Source organism: Lontra canadensis, unplaced genomic scaffold (genome assembly GCF_010015895.1).
Source record: "Lontra canadensis isolate GAN:19392208 unplaced genomic scaffold, GSC_riverotter_1.0 scaffold250, whole genome shotgun sequence".
Classification (NCBI taxonomy): Eukaryota; Metazoa; Chordata; class Mammalia; order Carnivora; family Mustelidae; genus Lontra; species Lontra canadensis.
Window position 1 is genome coordinate 284,759 of NW_022631244.1, and position 18,103 is coordinate 302,861.

The 18,103-nt window shown below is 36.1% G+C and overlaps 2 protein-coding genes across 14 annotated transcripts in view; both read left to right on the forward strand.

Annotated features, from left to right (window-relative positions):
- LOC116862506 (intraflagellar transport protein 80 homolog) overlaps positions 1-18,103 on the forward strand; it is a 117,374-nt gene that overhangs the window by 94,642 nt on the left and 4,629 nt on the right. For 12 of the 13 annotated variants that reach the window (XM_032849827.1, XM_032849833.1, XM_032849836.1 and 9 more), the window contains 7 exons: positions 613-677; positions 3,199-3,334; positions 3,747-3,894; positions 6,813-6,984; positions 7,899-7,988; positions 8,088-8,260; positions 12,581-12,704. In XM_032849827.1, the coding sequence (XP_032705718.1) occupies positions 613-677; positions 3,199-3,334; positions 3,747-3,894; positions 6,813-6,984; positions 7,899-7,988; positions 8,088-8,260; positions 12,581-12,704 (908 nt within the window). Of the gene's footprint in view, positions 1-612; positions 678-3,198; positions 3,335-3,746; positions 3,895-6,812; positions 6,985-7,898; positions 7,989-8,087; positions 8,261-12,580; positions 12,705-18,103 lie in introns of those variants that run through there. The other variant, XM_032849835.1, reaches the window with a different exon arrangement.
- Positions 17,376-17,953, forward strand: LOC116862509 (ATP synthase subunit d, mitochondrial). Its single transcript, XM_032849838.1, has one exon. It carries the CDS (start codon positions 17,409-17,411, stop codon positions 17,892-17,894), a length of 486 nt encoding a protein of 161 aa, XP_032705729.1. The 5' UTR covers positions 17,376-17,408; the 3' UTR covers positions 17,895-17,953.

The window sequence follows — 18,103 nt, forward strand, 5'->3', positions numbered from 1 at the left end:
GCTTTCTGATGACCATCTCCTATTCTGAAGCTATGTAGGGGCTCACCAAGAGTCTCCCCACCAGTATAACTAAGACATTCCTAATCACTCAGGAAATTCCAAGGGTTGTTCAAGGTCCCTGCAAGGAACCAAGGACAAAAACCAGACAAACTACTAATTATACCACAGGGAACTGTGCACTGACCCCAGGGAATTAAACAGTACATGACACATTGCCTGGTATTATAGTAGACACTTGGCACATTTTTCTTTTGTGAAGTATGATTGTATGATGTTATATTCGTCCAAATCAGAGTTCTGAAAATTACAAATTACATCTAGATTTGGACTTGCCATTGTAGATCTTACGGAGGAGTGAAGCCATACCATTACATTAATAACTATTCTAAGTAGGGAATATGTTTTAGGAAGAAGTATTCAGTTCCACCGTTTTTTAAGAAATATAACCCCATTGATAAGTAGGAATTTGATGCTGCTGCTCTTCTATGCTGATAGATACTCTATGGTCCAAAGGGTTAAATAATTTCTCATCAGGATATAATAATACACTGAAGTTTACCGATAAAAATTCTAATTTAATACGTTAACAAATGCTTAATTTTTTTTTTCAAGTAATCTTCCTTTTTGAGGCATCAACTGGAAAACCATTAGGCGATGGGAAGCTTCTTTCTCATAAGGTAATGGACATTAGCTACTTCTAATGTAAATAGCCACTATTTATTTACTTCCTTTTTAAAATTAATGTTTTCATTTTAAGTCAAAAAACATAGAAATTAATTTTTAAGAGTTATCTGTAATAATTGCTTCATCCTCCACTTTATTTTTATTTTTTAAGTTTTAATTTATTTATTCATTTTTAAGTAATCTTTATAACCCCACATGGGGCTTGAACTCATGACCCCAAGATCAAGAGTTGCATGCTCTTCTGAATGAACCAGCAAGGCACCCCTAGAAATTAGTTTTATATTTAAACTCAGTTGCATTCTACTAGAGTATTTTGCCTAAAAATGTCACAAAGACTGAACACTAGTAAACTCTGTAATGGAAAGCTATATATACAAATTAAATGGATAAAATAATCTGATTTATATGTCTTTATTAAGGCTATTTACTGCTTTTAATAAAATGTTCTACTTTGATTAAATTTTTAGTACTTATCAGTAAATAAAAATGTTTTGTTTTTCTAAACAACTTGCAGTTTTACCACTGACCAGTCCTTAGCCAGCATTTTCTTTTAGGTTTTAACACTATAGTTAAACTGAAAAAAAAAATTCTATAGAAGGACAAAAAGATCTTGAAGTTGCTTATTGGTTTTTGATTTTTAGCATTAAAATAAAGGAGCACATTTTATTTATTCTAATAAGAGATATATTCAGGTTTAGATATGTTTTTAACTTTATTGTTCAATGCCACTAGTGAAGCATTAGTCTATATTTTATTTTCCTCTTTTTGTAATTATTAGTTTGAATTTGAATAACAAGTAAATTCATAAGGTTCAGAAATGAAAAAGCATAAAAAAGTATACAGGGGAAAAAGTCTCCCTACTACACTTATTTCTTATCGGTACAATTCTGTTCCACCAAATAAGTAACAAGCATTATTTTTTTTGTAAGATTTTATTTATTTATTTGACAGAGAGAGATCACAAGTAGGCAGAGAGGCAGGCAGAGAGAGAGGAGGAAGCAGGCTCCCTGCCAAGCAGAGAGCCCGATGCAGGACTTGATCCCAGGACCCTGAGGCAGGGACTTAACCCACTGAGCCATCCAGGTGCCCAGTAATTACCATTATTAAACTCTATTTTCCTTCCAGAGATCTTTTTAGTGCATATATATAAACAAAACTGATATATGTTCTTTTCCCCCTCTTTTACAAAAATGTGACATACAACTCTGTACGTTGCTTTTCTCACATAAACTGTTCCTGGAGATCTTTCTGTATCAGTACATAAAGTACTTTCCCAATCCTTTTCCCCTCACCATACGGTATAACATTTTATGGGTGTATCAATTTATTTGAACTGTGTCCAAATGATGGGACATTTAAGGTTCTATTATACCTTCAAAAAAACCCAAAATAAATCCTAGCAAGTCTAAAAAAATTAAAAAAGTCTTAACAAGTCTTAAGACAGTAAGCAGTAAATAAATCCCTCTTGGATTCAGTTGAAATGAATCCACACTGAACCATATAAGGAAAGTCCTTTCACTAGCTAGTGTAATAGTGTAAGATAATGCAGTATGACAGAAATACTTTGTTATAAGGACAGAACACTAATCTTAAAGTCAGAAATCTGAATTTTAAATTCTGGATATGCTTGTCACTAGTTTTTCTGAGCGAAATCACTTAATGGCTATACATGTTAGTCTTCTTGTCTATAGAGTAAGTATAGGAATACTTACTTTACAAGGTAAAGTACCTTGTACCTTGTATAGTATAGTTCCTTGTATCTACAATACAAGGTAGTTTCCTGTTTCACAGGAAATATGAAAGAATGTGTAAAATCTAAAACCCTAAAAACATAAGATATTTTCATGAATCGACTCTTAAAAATCTTTTAAAATATAGGCTTTCTATTTAGAGTAAATTTTGTTATGGAATGTATTAATTAAAGTAGATCTCTCTTGTGATATTCAGACTTGCCTCACCCTTGTTCTACTAAAGGTAGAACAGGAGGACAGATAGAAAAGTTTCTCAGCATGGGGCATCTTGGTGGCTCGTTGGTTGAGCTGAGCATCTGACTGGGTTTTGGCTCAGGTCATTATTTCTTGGGTCATAGGGCTGAGCCCCACCTCCTCACTGAATGAAGTTGGGCTCCATGCTCAACCGGGAGTCTGCCTGATGATTCTCTCCCTTTCCCCCTTCCCCCACTGGTATGCACACTCTCTCTCTAATAAATAAATAAACACATTTTAAAGAAAAAGAAATGTTTCCCAGCTTATGAAGTTTTAAACAAATACCCATTATTTATAGTGTTTTAAGGGGCATCTTTCCCTTGTAAATTAAAAAAACAAAGTAACCTTGCTTTAGTTTTTGAGTTATACCAGTAGTTTAAAATTACAACAGGGACATTTTATCATTCCAAGTAGGGAGTGATATTTAATTGATCTTTAAATAAACAGATGTTCTTGTAATTAAATAATTTAAATGATCTGATGTCAAGCACTAATACTAATCCAGTATTTTCATTTTTCTAAATTTTAGAATGAAATTTTGGAAATTGCTCTGGATCAAAAGGGACTTACCAATGATAGAAAAATTGCCTTCATTGATAAAAATAGAGATCTCTATATCACTTCAGTGAAACGATTTGGGAAGGAAGAACAAATTATCAAACTTGGTAAAATAATTATAATACATTTAAAATTTGATTACTTTGAATTTTCTTGAATCTACTCTGTCATATTTATACTAAGTAGCATACTTGCTTGAATTAATCTGTGAATAATGCTTTGGTATAACCTTTCTTAACTACTTAACACCACTTAAATAGCAAGTCTTTAGCTGCTACAGCTACATTAGCATTGAAAGAAATACTTATAAATTGAAACATAATGGTTCTAGATAAAATACTCAAATATTTCCATACATTTTTAAATGAATTTTTGCACATTTGCACCATTAAATGATCGGAAAATATAGTCATACCTACCGAAATTAGAAGGGGTCCTGTATGTCAGTTTATTTTTAAAGTATTTTTAATACTTACTGTAGTGGAACTAATAGTACCTTAACATTCTTTTTAAAATAAGGAACAATGGTGCATACTTTGGCCTGGAGTGATACATGTAATATCCTTTGTGGACTTCAAGATACTCGATTTACAGTGTGGTATTACCCCAATACGGTTTATGTGGACAGAGACATTTTGCCTAAAACATTATTTGAAAGGGATGCAAGGTAACATTTTACTGATGGAATTGTTTGTTGTGATAAATAACTCTACAGTGTCATGTTTTTGCCCCTAATTTCAATCCCGCAAGGTACCTTTCAATCTACTCAATGAAATTGCTTAGCTAATGCTAGCTTAATGAGTTTTAAGTGTTGGGGTCAATTTGAAAGTATTGTATAATACTATTATATTTATTTGTTCCTTCTATGGATATAGTTTTCCTTATATAATTTTCAAGCCTGAGGTTGTTTAATGTAACTCAGATAGTTTTTTTCGATGTGTTTTAATGGTTTTAATATGGACATTGTTAAGATTTTTCAGTGATATAAAAAATGTGTCAACCTTTATTCTTTCTCAGATTATCATAAATTATAAATTATTATCATACTTACAGGACTGTATGTGTTTCTAGAATTGAATTTTTAAATTAATATTAAAGATAGAAAAACTATATAAGGCTACTGAAGAGTTTTTTTTTTAATATTACAGGCTTAAGAAAATACATGTATATTTCTAAATTCTCTAAGAAATAACAAGATCTCTCACTCTTGACAAAATAAGAATACAAAGCTTCTTAGCTCCAAACCTTAGCTTAACTTTCAAATCTATTCTGAGTTCATTTTAATATTCAGTTCATAACTTTAGCAAAACCAGAGAGGATCATTTTAAAAGTATTTAAACTAATGAAGAGAAGTTAGTCTCTTGAAGTTCATCTCTTTTTATTAAGAGAAATAGCCTTGGAATCATCTTAATTTTTTATTGGTTTATGCTTTCAAAAGTGAATGCCGAGATTTTTAAACATTTGTGTAATTTACCTTAAGACTTTGGGGGGATAAAGATTATTTCAAATGCTTTTAAGCATAGCTCTCAAATACATAATAATTTTTTTTTAACGAATTCTGTGCGTTTCACCAGTATTACATCATATTACATCACATTACAATTTGTGAAAATGAGGACAGAAATAAAACAAAATGAAAATTAGGAAGGATTTTAAAACTCGTCATTTTCCATGACCAACAAATGAGGGGGAAATTATGTACTAATGAGCTTGAGAGGGATTCCTGAGATTTTTTTCCCCCCAATCTACCTCCACTTTCAATGATATTTCACAGTAATCTTTTACTGTTTATCAGGTTGATGTTAAAACACTTCTGGGGATAGAGGTTCCAGAACTCCCTAGATAAACGATTGGCTATTTTGTCCCTGTTAGTTAGTAGTCATGACGCACTGCTTAAAAATTCCTCCTAACTCATTTGTAAATTGCCATTTCTTTTTATTTTTTAAATTTAATTTTATTTTTTCAGTGTTCCAAGATTCATTGTTTATGCACCACACCCAGTGCTCCATGCAATACGTGCCCTCCTTAATACCCACCACCAGGCTCACCCAACTCCCTACCCTCTCCCCTCCAAAACCCTCAGTTTGTTTCTCAGAGTCCACAGTCTCTCATGGTTCGTCTCCCCTTCCAATTTCTCCCAACTCACTTCTCTTCTCCCATCTCCCAACGTCCTCCGTGTTTTTCCTTATGCTCCACAAGTAAGTGAAACTACAAGTAAGTGACTCTCTCTCCTTGACTTATTTCACTCAGTGTAATCTCCTCCAGTCCTGTCCATGTTGATACAAAAGTTGGGTATTCATCCTTTCTGATGGAGGCATAATACTCCATTATATATATGGACCATATCTTCTTTATCCATTCATCTGTTGAAGGGCATCTTGGCTCTTTCCACAGTTTGGCAACTGTGGCCATTGCTGCTATGAACATTGGGATACAGATGGCCCTTCTTTTCACTACATCTGTTATCTTTGGGGTAAATACCCAGTAGTGCAATTGCAGGATCATAGGGTAGCTCTATTTTTGATTTTTTAAGAAACCTCCACACTGTTTTCCAAAGTGGCTGCACCAGCTTGCATTCCCACCAACAGTGTAAGAGGGTTCCCCTTTCTCCACATTCTTTCCAACACTTGTTGTTTACTGTCTTGTTAATTTTGGCCATTCTAACTGGTGTAAGGTCGTATCTCAATGTGGTTTTGATTTGAATCTCCCTGATGGCTAATAATGATGAACATTTTTTCATGTGTCTATTAGCCATTTGCATGTCTTCTTTGGAGGTGTTTGTTCATGTCTTCTGCCCATTTTTTGACAAGATTATCCGTTTTTTGAGTGTTGAGTTTGAGGAGTTCTGTATAGATCTTGGATATCAGCCCTTTGTCTATAGTGTCATTTGCAAATATCTTCTCCCATTCCGTGGGTTACCTCTTTGTTTTGTTGACTGTTTGCTTTGCTGTGCAGAAGCTTTTGATCTTGATCAAGTTCCAAATGTTCATTTTCGCTTTTGTTTCCTTTTGCCTTTGGAGAAATGTCTTGAAAGAAGTTGCTGTGGCCGATGTCAAAGAGGTTACTGCCTATGTTCTCCTCTAGCATTTTGATAGATTTTTCCTCATGTTGAGGTCTTTTATCCACTTTGAGTTTATCTTTGTATATGGTGTAAGAGAATGGTCGAGTTTCCTTCTTCTATACATAGCTGTCCAATTTTCCCAGCACCATTTATTGAAGAGACTGTCTTTTTTCCACTGGATATTTTCTTCTGCTTTGTTAAAGATTATTTGACCATAGAGTTTATGGTCTATATCTGGGCTTTCTACTCTGTTCTACTGATCTGCATGTCTTATTTTTGTGCCAGTATCTCAAATATGTAATAATTTTTGCCAAATTAAACTTCTATGTCTTGTTCCAAGTGTATGGCAAGTTAGATTCAAATGTTTGTTTAAATATATACATTCTACCTAGAGTTAACATTTTTGGGGGTGAATTTTGGAGATTTGGAGACTTTATATCTGTATCAAGGGTTAACTTCCCAAATTTAGTGTATATGAAAGATTTTGCTCAGAACATAAATTATACTTTGCTTTTTTCCAACAGTGAATTTAGTAAAAATCCCCATATTGTGAGTTTTGTTGGAAATCAAGTAACTATAAGAAGAGCTGATGGCTCACTGGTTCACATCAGCATATCACCATATCCTGCTATTCTCCATGAATATGTAAGCAGTTCAAAATGGGAAGATGCTGTAAGACTTTGTCGCTTTGTTAAGGTACTTTACATTTTAGATCCCTAATTGTGTATATGTTGCATATTTACATATGTCTTTGTGCTAGATAAGAAATGATAACATCTAAGGGCTGGAAAAATTGCAAATGAGATCATGGGTCTTTTTAATAAGTGAAAACATAAGCAATACAAGGGGATAGATACTGCTGTGTGATTTATTTTGGAAGAAGCTATAATTTAAATGAGTAGTTTCTCTATACTGGCACATACAAAAATCTTCTCTGGAACTCTTTCTAAAAAGTCAGATTCCCAAGTTTTACCCCCACAAAGATTTTAATTTATTCGATCTGGGATGAATCCTAGGCATATTTTTTAATTCCTCAGATGGTTTGTACACCTAAGGTTAAGAACCTCTACTTTAGATCAGCAGTTTCCAGCTTGGTTGAATCCAGTTTTTTCAAGCATATTTGACCACAGAACTTTTTAATTTTACATGGCTTAGCAGCCCTTAGAATACACTTTTAAAATGACTTTTAGATGCTTTCCCTTACAATGAGTTGTTGATGGCAATCTGCGATAATAGCATCGTCTGAGAACCTATTTCTCTGGTTCCTTGTAAGTTAAATTCTTTGACCTCATCAAAAAGACTGGAGGGCTTATAACCCTTAATTATCTTAAAAGTATGTCAGAAGTTCAAAAATAAATCTTTGATAATTAGAAATGAAAATTTGCAGAAATTTTATTCAAAAGAAGTTCTTTATGTGTTATTAACATATTTCAACAAAGTAGTCACATGTAATTTTCACATCATTAATTAAATCAGTAGTTTTTTCAGTGCCATGCTCAGCAAAGTTTAATTTTTTCATTAAAAAGCAACTTTAATGTATTTTAAATCATTGCTTATTTTAAGGCAGTTCTGCTCGTCTTTGAAATAATTGTTCTCCTGCTTTACTTTAGGAGCAAACCATGTGGGCTTGCCTAGCTGCTATGGCAGTTGCTAACAGAGATATGACCACTGCAGAAATAGCCTATGCAGCAATTGGTGAAGTAAATAATGTTCATTTATCTGTATGTTTTTGGTTTTTCTTACCATAATTTGTTACATTGCTGTCACTACCCACTTCATCTATTGTTTTCTTTCTTTAGATTGATAAGGTTCGGTATATTAATTCTATAAAAGAGCTTCCATCTAAAGAATCAAAAATGGCTCACATATTAATGCTTAGTGGGAACATACAGGAGGCTGAAATGATACTTCTTCAGGCTGGCCTTGTTTATCAAGCAATCCAGATCAATATCAATCTCTATAACTGGGAAAGGTAATAAAAATGTTTTTCATCAATTCTAAAACCCAACTGATCTTAATATATTCTTATATCTACCACTTGGAAAATTACATTTTCCACTGTACTTAATAGTTTTCTTAACATCACAGAAGAATTTATTCACATTTCTGTTTGTGAGGAGTTTGCCATTGAAGATTTATGCCTTCTCTAAACTTGCGATTGATTAGAAGTTGAAGTGTGAAGAAGAAAAGAGAGGCTAGGATGTCTCCCGAATTTCTGACTTCAGTAACTGGATAGATGATGGTATTATTAGTGGATTTGGAAGGGAAAATAGTGAATTCAGTGTTAGGCATGTTGGATTTGAAATATTTGTGAGGAGATAGAGATGTGATAATCGTTGATTAGTGAACTTGGAGCTCAGGAGATAGATTTGAACTGGGGTTGTAGATTTTTAGGAGTCATCAGCAAGTGGATAGCAATTAAAGGCAGAAGAATGGATGCAATTGCTTGGGAAATGTGTAGAGTGAGAAGACATCAACTACATTTATGGGATGGGCGAAAGAGGAGAAATCTGCTGAAAAACTGGGATGAAGCAGTCATACTGGCAGGGAGAAGTACAACCATGAGAGATTTGTGATGCTAAGGAAGAAAGGCAGTAGGATTTGAAATGAGGAGTACACAGTAGTAGCCTTCTCTGCATTAGGCTTCAACACAGATTGCTTTCAAAACAAAGTGGCATGCTTCTTCTCTCTGACATATTAGGTCATTCTCTCAGATCTGTCTCTCAGTAAAAAAAAAGCTATAGGGTTTATATACACCTGAAATTACATTATAAAATTGGCATGCTGATTTTTCCAGGTTTGAAATGTCTTTCATCATCTTGTCTCTCTCAACCTCTACCCTACTATTTTTTTAAAAGCAGATCCCAGTAATCAGATCACTTTATCTGTAAATATTTCAGTATGTATCCAAAGGTTTTTAAAAATCTAGCCACAGTACATGGTCACATTTTAAAGAATTAACAATAATTCTATTCAGTGTTCTTATTTCTTTGATTGTCTCATGAATGTTTTGATTTGTTTTATGGTTTGTTTTGTTCAGGATCCAGAAAAGGTCCATACCTTATGATTGATTGATGTGTTCTCAAGTTTCTTTTCATCTTAATAGGTTTTCCTTTTTCTTGTGTTTTCTTGTAATTTTCCCACTGCAGAAGCTGGGCCAATAGAGTTTTCCCATAGTCTGGATTCTGTTGATTACATCTTTGTGGTGTCATTTGACATGTTCCTTTGCCCCTTGAATTAGCCATATTGGTGTTGAATCTAGAAACTTGATTAGATTCGAGTTTAACTTTTTTTTTCCTTTTGGTAAAGCTCAGTCAGAGGTGGTATTCAATATATTTTCACAGTGACTGGTTGCCTGTCTTTTTCTGTTGATCATTACCCAGATCCATTAATTAATTAGAATTCTAGAAGGATAGAATTTAAGTATTGGATGAAAAATATATTACATTGCTTTTGCGATCCCTGAATTTCTATATTTACTTAAGTCCTTTAGAAGGGAACAGATTTCATTTTGTTAATATATGTTATTCCATTTGAGAAGTACAGTCCTGCTGGTTTGTATTTCTGTCATTCCTATTTGAATTTGAAAATTACCTGCAACCAGGGTGGCTCAGATGGTTAAGCATCTGCCTTTGGCTCAGGTCATGATCCTGGGGTCCTGGGATCAAGCCCCACATCAGGCTCCCGGCTCAGCGGGGACTCTGCATCTCCCTTACCCTCTGCCTCTCCCCCGCTCATGCTGTCTCACTCTCTGTATCTCTCTGTCTCAAAAGAATAAATAAAATCTTAAAAAAACAAAAAAGGAAAAAGAAAATTACCTGCAACCTAATAGGTTACAACCCTTAAAGAGTTGTAGGTAAGCAAGTCATCTATTTGATGTTCACTTTGGACATTTGGTGGTAGTCTGTTCTCAAAAATTGAAGTTAAGAGAGGTATAAATTTTATGTAAGTATTAGTAAAAAAAATAATTTTTCTACTTCTACCAGTTATATAAAGTGATTTTGCTTCATTCAAGTTATATAAAAGATCATATTTTGAAGTTATAAAATCTTTTTATATAACTTCCTTCTATTTAAAATCAGAGAGGATACATGGATTTATTCCAGCCCCATAATCTAATGTCACATTTGTTTGGTTGCCAAATAACCATTTTAAAACTAGAGACAGGCTGTTCCCATAACCCTTATATAATTTGGAGTGAATTCCCTCCTCTGTGTGATAAAGAAACATTTTTTTTACCCAGTGTATGCTTTTAGAGAACATTTAAAATAGCATATATAATTTGAATGTTTACCATTAGCTATTGCTCTTCAATCAGATAATACATATTTTGTAATAATGACTATCATATAGATAATACTTAACATCTAGTATCTAAATGCAGTATTAGACCTCATATTCTATCTTTTCTACATAATTAAATGTACTGATGTTCCATAACAAATTACCTCTTTGGAGATAATTTTCTTTCTGAAAAGCCCCAACCCAGAATAGATGCTTACGTATTCCCCACTTGGAATACTTCGGGTTTGGCACAACAAAAATTCCTTCCCCAGTTGTGCTCAGTCATAAAAAAGGAGCAGGAAATGGCATATTTCAGGTGCCAAAGGGCTGGTTCGCCAGAGTCTCCACTCACACATCCACACTGGAGATGGAACCTTAGGGATATATAGAGGGTGATAGGGGAAAGGATTAGAAGGATTAAAACATCTTTATTTCTGCTGCTCATTTTTTGAGACTTTGTGAATTGGTTTTTGCCTTCTTGCATTTCACTTCCATTCCTCTATGTTGTGGTACTTCTACATTCTTTTCTGTGTATTCTCTTTTTCTCTGAAAGACTTAAAGTCACAGAGGAATGAGGGAACATTGTGAGGAGTTTGTGAGAGGTAGCAAATACTGATCCTTGGAGTTAGCCATATGGTTTATGTAAATATATTTTTTAAGAAATCATTGTGCTGAATTTTGGCATTATCGTTTGTATTACACATGACTTATATTCGTAATTTTTATATTGTCTTTAATATTTCTCTCAATTGTCTACCAATTGTCAATTAATGCACAAGGCATATCTAAAATACTTTTTAAAGTGACTATTTAGGCCAAACCAAAGCATGCTAAAAATGAAACACATTTTCCTACTGAAGGGTCACATGTTGCAAAAAATCTAGTCAGTAGTTACTGTTGTCTAAAAGAACAGATTTATAATATTTGCGTCTGATAAATAAATCATGACTGGCCTATTCAGAAGTAATATGTCATATTAGGAGACAAGGGAACTTGAAAAAGAATGTGCTTTAACATAATACTTAGAAAAAAGATTACAGGTTACCTGGGTGGCTCAGTCGGTTGAGATTGGCCTTCAGCTCAGGTCATGATCCTGGAACCCCAGGATTGAGCCCTACATCGGGCTCCCTGCTCCGCGGGAGTCTGCTTCTCCCTCTAACCCTCCTCCCTTTCATGCTCTCACTCACTTGCTCTCTCTCTAATAAATAAAATCTTTAAAAAAATGCACACACAACAAGATTACAGTGAACAGTATTGATACATATTAATTGGATTATAAATTTTAAATGGCTATTAACTTTTTCTAAGAACCAAATGGCAAAAGGCATTTGTCAGATTTTTATTATCCACAAATTTTAGTTTTATATTTTAAATTTGCTGTGTTATAACATAAAGGATATCAGTATTTAACTGAATATTGAGCAGAATAAATTCTAGACTTTAGATAAATTCTAGAACAGAATAAATTATAGACTTAAAAAATGGTTAAGATAGTTAAACCACTTACATTGGGGGGAAGTCCATTCACTTGAATTTTATTATGATTTCAATGAATTTTTCAATGAACATTGATCATACATATGCTCTGGAGTACTCACCAAAGAGAAATATAACTTAAATTTCCCTTCAATAAATGTACAGGTTATGGAAGAGACAGACTCATAAATAATAATAATGCACTGTAAGTAGTGCTGTAGAAATAATAGTATGCGTAAAATGTTATGGAACACAGTAAGAAAATGGTCATTTATTTCTGCAAAGGAAGTTGATCAGGGAGAAGAGATCATGTTTGATCTGAACCTGGAAGTATAAGTAGTGTAAGTAGGAATTTGAAGTATAAGTAGGAATTTGCAAGATGGGTGAGGTGGGGAATGGTGTGTTCCATATTGAGGAATGAGTGGGGAGGGACCAACATAGACCATTTGTCCCACTGTCTTATCCCAGAACTCTACTGTGTAATGATGCTAATACAGGCAATGCTGGTAATCTGTTTTGTTTCTCATTATAGGGCACTTGAATTGGCTGTAAAATACAAAACACATGTTGATACAGTTCTTGCTTACCGTCAGAAGTTTTTGGAGACATTTGGTAAACAGGAAACTAATAAACGATACTTGCAGTATGCAGAAGGTGTAAGTATTATACAGTATTTTATGATAATGTAAATGCCTTATAAGTATATATACTATTTATCTTAATAAGACAAAGTTAGAATAATTCATACCAAATCTCTAAAAAATAACTTTTGCCTTATGATATTATAGTCTTATTTTAACTCTGTAATTATAGTACTGATTTTTTTCCGGAATCTTAAAGCCATATGTTTTGTTTTATTTTTCAAGATTTTATTTATTTATTTGAGAGAGAGTGAGAGACAGAGCACAAGCAGGGGGAGGGGCAGAGGGAGAAGCAGACTCCCTGCTGAGCAGGGAGCCAGCCACCAGGCTTGATCCTGGGACTCCAGGATCAGGACCTGAGCTGAAGGCAGGTGCTTAACCAACTGAGCCACCCAGGCGCCCTGTAAAGCCATGTTTTGATTAACTCAACTCTTTTTTCATTTTATTTAATTTGTGTTAAAGTTGGGTGCTAATTGATATTTTTATATAAATAATATAAATGGCTGGGATAAAGGTTTCTGACTCCTGAATTTTGTCTTCCACTAGCTGCCCCTCCGCTCCAGGGGAGATACATAAACACACAGAGCATTGGCCAGAAAATGGATACTTTGTCACTTTGCAAAATTTTAGGGAGCTGGTTCGCACCTGGAGAAGGGCCTAGCCCAGGGAGATCTCACTGCCTAGAACTAAAGAGGGCTAAACTTTTGCCTTTCAAATCCCTGCCAGAATCTGAGGTTTCATCACTATAATTAGAAGAAAGTCATTCCAGTATGTATCAGCCCACAAGGAGAGGTGGAGCAGTTTGCCCAGGTACCTAGAGCAGGACTGTTGTTCGCCATCGGCTTAGATCCATCTAGCCTCAGACTACAGAATAAACGGTTCACCTCTAGCCATGCAGACCCCAGAGCCTTGTAATCCCAAGACTGGGGCAGCCTTGCTCCCAGCTCTGTGAACAGGTTGATTTTCGTAGCCTTTTATTCATTTATTCAAAAAGTCTGTATGAGTGCTCACTCTGGCCAGGTACTATGCTGGATGCTGAGTCAGATAGAACTTCTGTTTTTGTGGAGCTTGTAGATGATGTGGGAGTGCTGCTCCTTGGAGACAGAATAAAATGGAATATTTTGACCTGTCCTAAAGGGCAAGGTAAATTAGATGGATCCTGGGAAGAGCAAAGAAGGTAGGGAGAAGGTACCTATGATGCCCACTAAAGCCAACATTATCCATTTGCTATATGACTTGAGAAACTCAATCTTTCTCCTCTTGTATAGATTAAAACACAGTTCTTTCCTACTATGGGTATTTCACATGTGAGTCTCCTTTACTATTCATTCACATGGAACACTTCATTTCTGGTCACCTGATGTGTGGCTTTGTCCCCCATGCTAATAAACAATTCTCCAACACCAGCTGGGTGTCCTATAATTTAACTCAACTCTGACACTGTCTACCTGGAGATAGCATCAGATTCCACAGGTAAAGGGCTCAGCGTCATAGGATTGCATCCCACCCCCATCAGATGCTGGTTGCAAGCCCAGGTTATCACCTGTGTTTCTAAGACTAACTAGTTATAGGTCAGAGATTCCAGTAACCCCTGCTTTAGGTTTCACATGCCAGTCACAAGTCCAGGTTGTTAGCTGCACTTCCAGCTCACAGCCTATAAATCAGAGGTCCCATGTCTCTTTTTTTTTATTAACGTGCTCACAGAACTAAGGGAAACATTTACTTATGTTTATTTAAAACACAAGTTTAAGGGCGCCTGAGTGGTTCATTCGTTAAGCATCTGCGTTTGGCTCAGGTCCTGATCCCAGGGTCCTGAGATCAAGCCCCATGTGGGGCTCCCTGCTTGGCACTGCTTCTCTCTCTCCCAGTCCCCCTTGCCTGTGTTCCCTCTCTTGCTGTGTTTCTCTCTGTCAAATCAATAAATTAAAAATCTTAAAAAAAAATGAAATAAAATATAAGTTTATTAAAGGATATGATAAAGGCTATGGATGACAACCAGATGAAAAGATACTCAGGGCAAGATTTGGGAAGGCCCTAACTTCAGAAGCTCCTGTCTCTTCAAAGTGGGGTGCGTTGTCCTCCCAGTGTGGATGTGTTCACCAAACCAGAAGCCCTTTGAACCCTGTACTTTGGAATTTTATGGAGGCTTCATCCCATAGTTGTGATAGATCATTAACTCCATTTTCAGCACTTCTCCCTGCTCAAGAGGATGGGGATCAGGATTGAAAATTCCTAGCTTCTAATCATGGCTTGGTCTTTCTGGTGACCAGCCCTCATGCAGGTCATCTGGAGTTGTCTCTCTCTCCTTTTTTTTTTTTTTAATTTTATTCATTTATTTGAGGGAAAGAGAGAGAGCACAAGCAGGGGGTGGTTGGGGGAAGGCAGTGGGAGAAGCAGAGTCCCAAGGATCAGGGAGCCCAATGTGGGGCTCCATCCAAGGATCCCAGGATCATGACCCAAGCTGAAGATAGCACTTAACTGACTGAGCCACCCAGTCACCCTGGAGTTGTCTCTTTAAGAGAAAAAAATGCTCCCTGGGGCACCTGGGTGGCTCAGTGGGTTAAAGCCTCTGCCTTCAGCTCAGGTCATAATCTCAGGGTCCTGGGATCGAGCCCTGCATTGGGCTCTCTGCTCAGTGGGGAGCCTGCTTCTCCCTCTCTGCCTGCCTCTCTGCCTACTTGTGATCTCTCTGTCAAATAAATAAGTAAAATCTTTAAAAAAAAAAAAATGCTCCTTTAACTCAGGAAATTGCAAAGGTTTCAGGAGCCCTGTGTCAGGAACCAAGGTCAAAGACCAAATATTAGAACAAAAGATGCTCCTAGTGTTCTTATCACTTAGGAAATTAAGAGTTTCAGGAGTTGTCTGCCTGGAACTGGGAGCCGAAATCAATATATATATTTTCTGTTATCTCACACCATATTTAGCACACTGAGTGTTGTGATCTACATTTTTGCACTTCAGAACATTTCATAAGGTAGCAAAGCCTTTGGGGCCATTCTTAGAGTTTCTGCAATGCAGTTTCAACATCTGGATCTGGGATAGACACGAGTTGTCTATTTCTTGGTAGGAAGGAGTGTAATTTTTTGTTTGTTTGTTTATTTGAGAGACACTTATGGGCTGAGCAGGGAGCCCAACTATTGGATGCAGGGTTCAATTCCAGGACTCCCAGATCCTGACCTGAGCCAAAGGCAGACGCTTAACAGACTGAGCCTCCCAGGTACCCAGAAAGGGGTGTATTTTACAGATGTTCCACAGACTTTTTGTTTCATTCAGAACTTCAGTACTGAAAATGAATCCTCAAAGAGTTTTGGGCTCTGAGAGCTTACTATACTATTGGGACAAATTCAGGGCCCCTGGGATCCCTGAGGACGACACTCTTAATTCACAGAATATAACAGCCGCCACTACCACTACAGGGCTAAGCAGACCAGAGAATCACCGATCACTTGATCTTTTTGTCACAGTTTTGAAAAAATGATGAGATGTTAAAACTGAGCACTCAGGGCACCTGGGTGGCTCACTGGGTTAAGCCTCTGCCTTCGGCTCAGGTCATGGTCTCAGGGTCCTGGGATCGAGCCCTGCATCGGATCTCTGCTCAGCAGGGATCCTGCTTCCCCGCTCTCTCTGCCTGCTTCTCTTATGGTCTTTCTATCAAATAAATAAATAAAATCTTTTAAAATTAAAAAAAAAAAACTGAGTATTCACATTAAATTCACTTGATTGCATAATTTTTAAACAGATTCATACTACTCTGTTTCTTCATCATCCTTGCCATCAATATTTTTTTTGGTATTTTCACATTAGGTGCTTTAGAGGATGTAGAAAATATAATTCTTACCTTCAAATTTAAAATTATCATAATTTATATTATAAATATTGCATTATTATAATCAAAATATTTTAGATAACAAAAATTTAACATTGTTACCTTTTTTCTTATTATCTATGTATGCAACTGTTACCAAAATGTAATAACTTCAATCACAACAGTGGCAGAAATCTTCAAAATGGGATAACTAGAACAATATGACTTTGTGGTACTTTGAGGGTTTTTTTTTTAACCCTGAAAATATATAGGTTACCTTGACTCCCCATGGTCCTGTGTTCTAGTATCCTCCTTTTTTTTTTCTTCATTAATGTAATTCGGAAGCTAACTAGAAATTACAAAGCAGTATTTTAAGATGAAAATTACTTTTTACTTAAAAATTCCCACTGTTTATCTAAGCCAAAATTTTGATTATATAAACTTGAGAACTATGAGTTAAATAGAAAGAGATCATTAAAAACTGAGAAATTAGGGGAACCTGGGTGGCTCAGTCTGTTGAGCATCTGACTCTCTCTCAGCTCAGGTCCTGATCTCAGGGTCATAAGATCCAGCCCCACAACGGGCTCTTTGCTGAACGTGGAGCCTGCTGGAGGTTCTTTCTCTCTCTATCGCCCTCCCCATTCTCAATTTCTCTCTCTCTCTCTCTCTCACACACACACACACACACACACACACATGCACACCCAGAAGAAATAAATCTTTTTTAAAAACTGAGAAATTTATTCTGGATATGTGGTGAATTCTGGTGGGCTCGCAGTGCATAGTGTGAAACCTTATAAGTGAAAAGTTTCATATACAATTGTACTTACGAGCTCTGAAATGTTATTTGGACATTTCTTGTTTAAAATATGGAAACCTGGGCTGGGCAGCCGGGGTCGGTGAAGGATCTCAAGATGGCTGGGCGAAAACTTGCTCTAAAAACCATTGACTGGGTAGCTTTTGGGGAGATCATACCCCGAAACCAGAAGGCCATTGCTAACTCCCTGAAATCTTGGAATGAGACACTTACCTCCAAGTTGGCTACTCTCCCGGAGAAACCCCCTGCTATCGACTGGGCTTACTACAAGGCCCATGTGGCGAAGGCTGGCTTGGTAGATGACTTTGAGAAGAAGTTCAGTGCCCTGAAGATTCCTGTGCCAGAGGATAAATACACTGTTCAGGTGGACGCTGAAGAAAAAGAAGATGTGAAAAGTTGTGCTGAGTTTTTGTCTCTCTCAAAGGCCAGGATTGTGGAATACGAAAAGCAGCTGGAGAAGCTAAGGAACATAATTCCGTTTGATCAGATGACCATTGAGGACCTGAATGAAGCCTTCCCAGAAACCAAATTAGACAAGAAGAAGTATCCCTACTGGCCTCACAAGCCAATCGAAAACTTATAAACTTGAGGTGGGGAGAGAGCTCTGGCCCTCGTATTCTAAACGCTGGACATTAAAAATAATGGGTACGGAAAAAAAAATAAAATAAAATAAAATAAAATATGGAAACCTGGGATTCATACAAAATGGACTGTCTTCTAAGAACCCTAACTAGAGTCATTATACCTGATCTACAATAGTGTTCAATAAATATTTGTAAAATAATCTGCAAT